The 11,448-nt window shown below is 36.8% G+C and overlaps 1 protein-coding gene across 1 annotated transcript; it reads right to left on the bottom strand.

The window, feature by feature from the left end:
- Nucleotides 1-2,690: 2,690 nt before the first annotated feature.
- LOC132555368 (uncharacterized) lies at nucleotides 2,691-4,211 on the bottom strand. Its single transcript, XM_060219717.1, has one exon. It carries the CDS (start codon nucleotides 4,209-4,211, stop codon nucleotides 2,691-2,693), a length of 1,521 nt encoding a protein of 506 aa, XP_060075700.1.
- Nucleotides 4,212-11,448: the final 7,237 nt, after the last annotated feature.

Here is an 11,448-nt window from a genome sequence, read left to right as displayed (position 1 = left end):
AGAGAAATGATAGATTAAACAACTTTCTATAAATTAAAGGTTTGTCCACTGAAAGAAGAGTCCCAAGTGAGCCTATATTGCTCACCTGACCTTGATGAGCCAACAAATACCCTGTTTAAACCAGCACAAGATATGCTACAAAACCATTTTTCCTGTTACATGACATTGTGACTTTGACCTCTGACCTTTGTTCATGGGCAACAACATATAATGAAGTAGGATCCAGTTTCATGGAGGGGTATCTGAGTTATGGCCCAAACAAGGTTTTTTTAAACACCAGTCCATTGTAACCTGGACCAAATGACCTTGTGTCTAGGTCATGACACACCCTGAGGCTACGGTAAAATTTGTACGTTGATGAAAAAATTTGGTGAAAAAACAAAACTAGGTTTTGAGTTGAGAACCTTCAAGGCTTGCTTTCTGTTTATTATTTTTCACTGAAATAAAAGAACTTAACTGTAGCACTGAAACGGGCACTTAACATTACTTGTTCTGTAATCAGAACTGGGGACATAACTTGAAATGAAGTTCTGAAATGGGGACTTCACACATTACTTATTCGGTAATATGAACTGGGGACATACACTGCAATGAAATGACGGAAATGGGGACTTCTACACACTACTTATTCTGTAATCAGAACTGGGGACATAACTTGAAATGAAGTTCTGAAATGGGGACTTCACACATTACTTATTCGGTAATATGAACTGGGGACATACGCTGCAATGAAATGAAGGAAATGGGGACTTCACACACTACTTGTTCTGTAATCAGAACTGAAGACATACACTGAAATGAAGTTCTGAAATGGGGACTTCACACACTCTTTATTCTGCAATTAGAAACCAGAAAACTGATATTGTTAAAAATGTTTTGCCAAATCAATGGTCAGGGTAGCTTTTCTTATTGCTAATCAATTACAGCCACTGATACAATTTTGCTAAGGACTTAGACTATTTGCCCCCACCAAGTTTCAATGAAATACCAGAAGTAAGCATGTAGTACTCAAATATGTGTCAGCAAATCATAGGCCATATTTGTTGATTGAATGGACATACAGTTGAAATTTGAATGATATAGAATTTAGAAAAACTCCAGCATTTGTTCCTTATATTAAGTTTAAGCATATTCAGTAAAACCGGACAATGTATGACACTACCACAAAAGCTCAATTTAAGCTTTGTTTGAATTTCTTTCAATTTAATAATACAATTACATACATTGCCTATTGATTTTAGCATACTTGTCACTAAGCAGACCTGGTAAGGTAGTGGTTAACCTTGATGTTTAACCTTGGTCAAATGACCTTCGCCTTTGACCTTTTGAACTAGAAATCAATAAGGTTATCTACTAGTCATGGCCACTGTTTCTAAGTTTGACAAGAATAAGGCGTAAATACTAATACCCTCTGCTGGCAGCTATATGTTTGTAATATGAAAGCCTTATTCTTTTTGCTTTAGAGAAAATAGCTTACAGAACTTCTTTACCAACTTTTCAAAATCCAGTCAAAGTTCAAGGTCAAAAGTCATGGTATAAAAATTGTAGCTCCTGTCATGATGGTTAAATTTATATAATATGAAAGCCTTACCTCTCATACTTTAAGAGAAAGTAGCTTACAGAATGTCTTAACCAATTTTCAAAATCCTGTTGAAGTTCAAGGTTAAAGTCATTTGAATTTCATGGTATAAAATTGTAGCCCATGTCATGATGGATAAGTGTATGTTATATCAAAATTCTACCTGTTATACTTTAAGAGAAAGCAGCTTACAGACCTTCTGAACCAAATTTTCAAAATCCTATCAAATTTCAAGGTAAAGGTCATTTGGTCAAAAGTCATGGTATAAAATTGTAACTCATGTCATGATGGATAAGTGATTATGAAAGCTCTACCTTTTATACTATAACAGAAAGTAGCTTACGGGAACTTCTTAACCAAAAATTTTCAAAGGTCAAAGTTCAAGGTCAAGATCATTTGGTGAACAGTCACTATCTTAATCTGTAGCTTGAGTCCAGATGGATAAGTGTATGTAAAATGAAAGCCCTGCCTCTTATACTTTTGATTAAGAGAAATTAACTGAACACGGACAGAGGGAAAGACAGACAGAATGATTCCTATATAATCCTACCCCCCAAAACTTTGTAAGGGTATACCAGTAATAAGTTACCAATGGAAAGATTAAGACAATTTATTAGATGTAAAGTAATATATCTGTGACTTACCTTCCTTATTGTAAGTCATTTTCTCTATATCTAGCCCTTCATTTACTCTAAGTAACATCTTGGTAATTTTTGTTTTTTGGACCAAGTCCAGAGGCTGTCTGTATATTTCTCTGTGTATGCGTATATCATGACCCAAAAACTTGGCTAGCTGGTCCTGTCCATTTTCGCTCAGTTCATGTACCTGGGCCATAGTGGCAATGTGTTTTCGCAAATTTGTATACGTGATCAGGTCTGCATACTTGAGATTGACCTTCAAATACATTTCTCGCAATACATCTCTTGCTCTGTATGTCCTTGTGGAAGGTGATTTCCTGGAAAATACATATTTTCCAACAACACTTGCCTCCTCCCTCTTCTCTAACAGAAGGTTGATACACCAAAGCATATCCTTTGTTAAAATGATTGCAACCTTTCTCTCTTGCCTTCCTTTTATTTCAATGCGAGTCATTGATGAACTAAGTGCTCTTTCAAGTGTAGAAAGACGACCTGACCTCATTGTCAAATAACAAGCTGTTCTGCATCTTTAGTGCATGTTTATAGGTTGCTACGGTAATTCTTTGGACATCTCCACCACATTTCCTATTAAATAGTGTAACCAGGCAAAGAGTTACTTTTAACAGCTCAAAATAGATGGAAATATCATCTACGAGGTGCTGCCTCATGGTCCTCATCTTTGATTTCAAGAATCCAGTCAACATGTAAACATCTTGACTCAGAGGCAGCATTTTCGGTGCAATGTACTTCTTTTCTTCTTGTGTCTGCCTGGCACGCGAAGAAATCAAATCATTCCAATTGGAGGAGTACAGCTTAAGAACATTTTCACCATTTTCTTTCTTACTCTGATTTTTTTCTGTAATACCATTAGACTCCAGAATTTTAGCACACCGTTGAAGGCTGTATCCTACCTTTAAAGCTAATGAGGGTGTGGTGTAGAAATGGGTATCTTCATTAAATCCTGCTAGAGATTTCACACAAGAAACAATGGTATAAAAATTGAGAGGATTCAGACAATCTTCCCAACTGAAGATGGGTGAAGGAAGTTTTCTGGTTCCCAAGACAAGTCTGCCGAACTCCCTCATTCTGACATTTATATGATTAGGCGTGTGCTCTTGAATGTCTTTGTTGTCAAATAGCCTCTTTCCAAAATCCATTATCAATGAGTCACTGGTAACAACAGAGAACACGTCATCATTAACCATGGACAGTATGACCCTCTTGTAAAAACTTTCACCTACATTCTTTGGCAGAGGCAACAGCATCTTTCCCTCTTTTCCTCCTTGGCCTCGTTTGTTGGAGGAATTTGCTTTGCATAATCTCCTATGTTCATGCAAAGATTTCTTAGAAAATAATGCTTTACACCCTGTGCATGGAATATAGTTAGAGATAGGCTTACCATCTTCTTTTTCTCTGTATTTAGGAATAAGAGTTCCTTTCCCTGATTTGAGAACTTCAAAATTGTGCTCCCAGTTTCCTTCATTTCGAATCTGTGCCCATGCATCTTTCCTTTCTCCTGAATGTTTTGGTAAGGCAAGAGCTCTTGCAACATCTTCTTCATCACTATGCACTGTTTCAAGGTGCATTGCTATCTTTGGATAGAGATTTTCACAGTATTTGCATGCATGTCTTTTATCCCATTTCTGTTTTCCTTCAAAAGAATGAGTGGTTTGAACATGTAGAGCATCTGATGTGGAGGACATAGGTATCACAACACTTTCATCATCACTCTCAGCAGGCAAATTGCATGCATGTCTTTTATCCCATTTCTGTTTTCCTTCCAAAGAGTGAGTGGATTGAACACAAACAGTATCTGATGTGGGGGGCACAGGTATTGTTGCACTTTCATTGTCATCCTCAACTGGCCTTTTTGAAACATGGAGATCAGAGAATTTCTTGGATGATCCTGTCCTCTTGGAAACATTGAGATCTTTTGAGATTTTCTTGGACCTTTCATGAAATTCATCGTCTTCCAAGTCTGTATCATCTTCCATACTGTCTGTTTCCCTTTTTAAGAAAGAATAAGAGAACTATTAGGAGACTTATGATTAGAGGAAGAGGTAAATTGTCCAACAGGATATCACAGAAGTTAATTCATGTTTCTAACGCAGTTGCAAGACTGAAGGAAAAATTTCAATTATTTTCTCAATAACATTACAGTGATCAGTGAAGTATTAACAAAGTTTCTAAAATGCACAGACACAGTCTACTTGAATACACGGCAAAGGTAAAATCAACATCTTTCTACTTCAATAACATGTGTTTGTGAACTACTGATGCCCCTGTATGGCAACAAGTTTCACAGAAAATGAATAAGTAGGTCAAAAATCATGGTCAAAAGGTCAGATAATTGGTACCAATGGGAAGGTGTTGTCTCAAGGAATACACATGAAAACTCTCACCTCTTATAGTTCAAAAGATACAACCAATATTAAAGCTTAAGTCAAAGATTAAGGTCAAGATCAGTAGTACAAAGATTTTGACATCAACCAAAAGGGTTTTACACACGTAAAATAAAAAAAAAACCCAACCACTTATGGATATAAAGTTATGACCAAGGTTTAAAAGTTTTATAGACAAACAAATTGACAGAAGAACTAACCAAAAACTAGATGCCCCCTTACTTTGTTTCCAGGTCATAATAAAAAGGTTACCAGAAGACAACAGAGCTTGTTGAGTCAAATTAGACTCAACAGCTATATAAGGTAACAGATTTTCAACAAAAGTCGTCCGAAGACAACGGAGCTCGCTGGTGGGTGCTTTTGCCTAGCATGGGGTTGCTTTTGAAGGTAGGTCAAACTTCAAGGTCAAAAGGTTGAAGTTTATTATGAATCCAGCAAAAATTATGAAAATGGTTAATTTTTTAAAAATAGGTTAAAGGTTACAGTCAAGGTCACATGTTAAAAAAAATGAAATCAACAGAAAGGTCCTGTGACATATCAAAGCCCTACCTCTTATGATTCAAAAGATATGACCAAAGTTAAAGTTTTTGTTTATGCCAGATGCCAGTGCTAACAGACGCTGACCCTAGTTCTGTGACATTAGCTCTCCAGACATTCGTCCCTGTGAGCTGAAAAGTCTCATTGTATGACTATACTATGACTATACAAGATAAAAACCATATGAAACCATTCGTACAGACAGAAGCCCCTGCCGCCTACACCAGATATATGACAACAGCTTTCCAGATGTAACCCTGGAAAATATTAGCTGCAATATACCACTCAGCCAGGGAGATCAGTTGAGCGTCAGACTAGTAAGCCAGGGGTCCTGGGTTCAAATACTTGTGGAGGCATTGAAATAAATAATGACCTCTGTTACATTGGCGCCCATGTAGGGACTCTGGAATAATACTTAGCCATGCCCCATCAGCATCATTGTAACCCCTGAAAACTCGAGGAAGAGCTATTTCCTGGAGGGGGAGTGTGTAACCCTTTAAAATACCAGCCGCAATATACCACTCAGCTAGGGAGAACTTCTCTTTAGTTCGATTGGGTGAGCGTCAGACTAGTAAGCCAGGGATCCCTGGTTCGAATCCTAGTGGAGGTATTGAAGTAAATAATGACCTCTGTTACACAGACATTTGTCTCCAAGAGCTATGATAAGCAGATGTAATAATGAATTTTAAAACAGAAGAACATTTGTTAGAGTTTTTGTAAAAGGGAATGCATGTACATGCACAGTTCATTACCATATTACTGTATTATATGTAAATCATCATGCAATGTCCAGGCAAACTTTACTTACTGACTGGAGTCACTATCTGCAATGTAATCTTCATCATCATCTGCGAATAGCTGTTTCTCCGTTTCATCATCAGCATTATTGTATGATTGTGGTACATTCTACTGTTCTTTCTCCATTTCATCTTCATCATTTTGCTCTTCCTCACTATCATCTTCTGCAAAAAGTTTTGAGAAACTCTAGTTAAGTGTAAATGTTTAACAAACTTGTGTCCTGCCTGTTGAGAATTTGACACTGGATGTGAACTAGACCTTCAATAGGTGCTACATTTATTAAAACTTTTGGTACCAATAGAAAGATCTTATCACAAGGAATACACATATGAAATATAATAGCCCTTCCCCTTAGGGTTAAGAAGATACAGTCAAGATTAAAGTTTTTGAAAAGCAGGTCAAAGGTCAAAGTCAGGTCACAAGGTCAAAATTCTGGTACCAATGGAAAGGTTTTCTTACAAGGAACAAACAAATTAAATATGAAAGCCTTTCCTCTTAGGGTTCAGAATATATGACCAAGGTTAAAGTTGTTTTTTTAAAAGTCAAAGTTCAAAGTCAAGGTCACAAGGTCAGCGTCTTTGGCTTTTGATTTGGCTTTTCGGGAACTCGCACACTTATTTCAGAACAGTAAACCTGTCTCCTTTGACAACCTAGAATTACCTGAATTGCAGTAAAAATCTCCTTTCATTTACCTGGATAATTAAAGATGAATTTCTTGTCCATTATGTTTATAATTGCACCATCTGTAAGGACCTTGGCTCTTTTGTTTTTGCCACATAAACTTCTTAGGAAAGCCTGTAATACACATAAGCAGTAAGATCTTAATTCATTAGTCAATCAAACTTCAGCAGTCTGTTCAAGTCAACTCAAAACTTTACTGACAGTGAAAGGTTTGTATACAAACAGAACTATGTGAATCTAAAATGGCTGTGTACCTCAGAGGGAAGCATTTTTCTTCACTTGAATTTTAATGAATGCAGAGTGATAATGTGCCCATTTAGACATGCACAAAGTTTCAAAACTGGAATTGAATCCATAGCAGAGATATCTCTGAAATAATCTAATTAATTCCTTCATGAAATGCATATTCATGAGGAAAATCACAAGTTATGTTATCACAACAAAACGGGTAAATGTTAGCATGTGCTGGATGCAATGCGATCTGTCGATTTTAATTAAGGTGGATCTATGGTCATACTGAATGCCTCTGATATCCTGAAGTGACCCATTTTCAATAATAGCTGACTCCTCTGAAAAACACTGCCCCCTTCTTGCGTCAACACTCTTTGAAATTTGAAATCTCTTGCTATATTGGCTATAAGGAGAAATATTTTGCTATTCTTGAAAACTAAGTATAACCCCGTTTTTGTTTTTTAAGACGCCTTTATCACCTGCCACAGTCACTTTATATCATGTCGCCTTTATATTTTAGCCGTGCTTTTTGTATCATGTTTTCTACATGTATATGATTCCGATCTCTCTAGTTTCTTCCTATTTACTTGTACATGGTGGATATAGAAAACTATATAGTCAACTCCTATGCTTATCACTTAAGTACATATACATGTATGTCCCTATTTCAGTTACAGAGAACGTTACATGTGAAGTCACTGGTTACTTTTTTTTCAGTATGAATGAATGTCCCCAGTTTGGTTATAGATGATGTTATGTGTTAAGTCCCCAGTTTGGTTATAGATGATGTTATGTGTTAAGTCCCCGGTTAGGTTATAGATGAGGTTAAGTGTTTAGTCCCCAGTTAGGTTATAGATGATGCTATGTATTAAGTCCCCAGTTAGGTTATACCGTATTTATTCCAATAAACGCCCCGTCTCTAATAAACGCCCCCCACTTGTTTTTTTAACCAAAATTTTATACTTTCCTCGTTTGCCCAGGATTTTTGTCCGGCCCCGCACATGTATACCACAATACCACTTGGTATGTCATCTTTCGGAAGGGGACGAATGCCTGGCATGTACACAAGGGGGGTGATTTTAGTCCCATCGGCATATGCTGCCAGTGTCACCGTTATTTTTTTGTTTTTCGTGGCCAGTACTGTAAACTCTTGACCTCCTTTTCCCCCTTTATTGCCAATGTCGATTTTCTTGGCATGTCAAACCACACCAGGGTTTTGTCCATGTTAGCGATATGGCTATCGGGGTATTCTCGTACACGAAATTAAAAAAAAACTGTCAATACGATCATCAATTAATGAAACTTCATGTTGTGCCACATGCGTAGATCGCCTGTTATGTTTATTTTTGAATTTAGAAAACCATCCATATAAGGCTTTGAACGATTGACTACCATTTGCCTTATGCATACGCAGGGCCTCAAACCGCAATGCTTTCGCAGTCACTCATATTCCGGCCTCCCGTGTGTCCTGTAGCCATCTCATCAAATTTTTGTCAATATCTTCATATCTGACATGCCTCCCACCTCCTTTACAGCGTTTAGATGTTTGAGAAAGATTTTTTAATTTTTTTTTGTTTTGACACCAGTCCTGCACTCGTTTTCTGTCAACACGAAACACTTTCGCGGTGGCATGTTTACCCTTCTCCTCTGCGAAGGCGATTACTTTAAGCTTGAAAACAGTGTCGTAATTTCGTTTTGTCCCAGACATTGTTATCAGGTATGTGGGATTTATTAAGAAACAGACTGGCTTATATACCGCTGTGTTTTTTTATTTTGTTATGCAAACTAGGCCTACAAGCGATGATGAACATTGTCAGTTTTGACTGAAGCTGACACGATAGACATCGTGTCATTTCATACAAGAATTCAGGTTATCAGAATGCAGTTGACAACAATGTTTAAAGCTACAACGATGTTGGAATTACTGCAATTTTCAAATGCATTCTTTGCCGAGTAATTCGTTAGTTTGTTATACAATGTTTTTAAGTGGAAGCCATGGCATGTCACAACCAACAAATTATGAAATTTTGTGTTCTATTAATCGCCCCCCGGTCTGAAAAATTTCACGCCCCCAGGGCGTTTACTGGAATAAATATGGTAGATGATGTTATGTGTTAAGTCCCCAGTTTGGTAATAGATGATGTTATGTGTTAAGTCCCCAGTTAGGTTATAGATGATGTTATGTGTTAAGTCCCCAGTTAGGATATAGATGATGTTATGTGTTAAGTCCCCAGTTAGGTTATAGATGATGTTATGTGTTAAGTTCCCAGTTAGGTTATAGATGATGTTATGTGTTAAGTCCCCAGTTAGGTTATAGATGATGTTATGTGTAAAGTCCCCAGTTTGGTTATAGATGATGTTATGTGTTGAGTCCCCAGTTAGGTTACAGATGAAGCTAAGTGTTAAGTCCCCAGTTTGGTTATAGATGATGTTATGTGTTAAGTCCCCAGTTAGGTTATAGATGATGTTATGTGTTAAGTCCCCAGTTAGGATATAGATGATGTTATGTGTTAAGTCCCCAGTTTGGTTATAGATGATGTTATGTGTTAAGTTCCCAGTTTGGTTATAGATGCCGTTATGTGTTAAGTCCCCAGTTAGGTTATGGATGCTGTTATGTGTTAAGTCCCCAGTTTGGTTATAGATGATGTTATGTGTCAAGTCCCCAGATATGGTATAGATGATGTTATGTGTTAAGTCCCCAGTTAGGTTATAGATGATGTTATGTGTTAAGTCCCCAGTTAGGTTATAGATGATGTTATGTGTTAAGTCCCCAGTTAGGTTATAGATGATGTTATGTGTTAAGTCCCCAGTTAGGTTATAGATGAGGTTAAGTGTTTAGTCCCCAGTTTGGTTATAGATGATGTTATGTGTTAAGTCCCCAGTTAGGTTATAGATGATGTTATGTGTTAAGTCCCCAGTTAGGTTATAGATGATGTGATGTGTTAAGTCCCTAGTTAGGTTATAGATGATGTTATGTGTTAAGTCCCCAGTTAGGTTATAGATGATGTTATGTGTTAAGTCCCTAATTTGGTTATAGATGATGTTATGTGTTAAGTCCCCAGTTACTTTACTTTATTTAATTATGAGTGTATGACCCCAGTTCAGTTATATATGATTTGTGTGTTAAGTCACCTTTGCATGTTTCAGTATTTGTAGTGTATGTTTCCAGTTCAAGTTTTAAGATAATGTTGTGTCTAAAGTCAAAATTTATGTATTTCACTTCTTTATCACAATGTAACTAATTCATGTACAGGAAATGTTGTCTGTTTCAATAATCAGTCTCAGTATAAAAGTACATTGTGTATTCCAGTACTTTGGATGACCGAAGTTCAGTTTCAGATAACAATCCTTTATTACTTGTACTCTGTTCCGCAAATTTATCTCAGAATTTCTTTTCTTGACCTGGACTTTTTATTTGTACAATCTAATTTTCATGGCAATGTGGAGATAAAGTGTGCAAACAGCAAAAAATTGTTGTGCTAAAGTTTATTCCAAATCATAAATGAAAGAAAGAAATGACGGAGAGATGTAGTCACCTTATCACATACTCAGTCTAATGTTTCTTCAAGGGATTTAATTAAGGTGTTTTTAGGCATGGCCAATTTGTTAATCAAGTTTCAGGACTGCAGGGCAAAGCACTTGCTCTTAACATTGATCTAGCTATCACTTGACAGTTCAAAAGCTTGTACTTGTTTTAGCAGGATTCATAATTTAGCAGCATTAGCACCATGATTAGTGCCCTTATGCATGACTTTAACAATATAAGAATTTCAGAACAAAGAAAAGTATATCACGATTCAAATGCACTATATCAAGGTTGTGTTTATGAAAGGAAAATTCCTACTTTGAATCTTTGGTGCTGAAACTTGATCATTGTACTAAATAAAAGGACATACATGAAGTATTTAGCATTGCTTAAAAATAGGGCTCCGCTAGCGAGTGCATGATACGCCCGCATGTTGACATGATTGATATCTTACCATTCGCCCCTCCCTAGGGACAGGACCCCCATTTGTAACCAAGGTGCACAACTAAAAGTTATACTCTTTCATTTGCACCTTCAGATCATTTGTATCTGTAACCATCTGGGAGAAGAAGCAAGGAAGATTTGTTTGGACCACACTTGTTAGCCCTTCCCCCACAGATAGGATCCCCCATTCAAACCCAAGGTGCACAACTGCAAGGCATACCCTTTCATATGTCACCTTCAGATCATTTGAATTACTAACAGTTTAAGATTCATGATTTGAATGTAGAAGGATCAAAGAGACATTATAGAAATAATGAATTCATTGAGATGACAGAAAAATTTGATATTATTGGTATTGTTAAAACAAGGTAAAAAAATCAAGATGATTTAGATGACATGTTGCCAGGCTATGATATGTTTTCATGTAAAGGGTAGAGAGAAGGGTAGAGGTGTGTGTGGTATTGCAGTCTATATGAAAAAATGGCTATTAGCAGGTATCAAACAAATCGAGCTGGGAACGTTAACAGACAAAGTCTTAGAAAATATAAATTGAAAATTTGATGAATTTGATCTCATCCTAACAGGTGACTTCAATGCAATGATAGTTCACCT

This window comes from Ylistrum balloti, unplaced genomic scaffold, assembly GCF_031769215.1.
Source record: "Ylistrum balloti isolate Yb309-2 unplaced genomic scaffold, AGI_CSIRO_Ybal_v1 Utg370480, whole genome shotgun sequence".
NCBI lineage: Eukaryota > Metazoa > Mollusca > Bivalvia > Pectinida > Pectinidae > Ylistrum > Ylistrum balloti.
The sequence above is the reverse complement of the archived record's forward strand: the minus strand, read 5'-3'. Positions and strand labels throughout refer to the sequence as shown.

Excerpts from the sequence above, each read along its gene's own strand:
- LOC132555368 (XM_060219717.1), bottom strand. The coding sequence starts at position 4,211 with ATGGAAGATGATACAGACTTGGAAGACGATGAATTTCATGAAAGGTCC.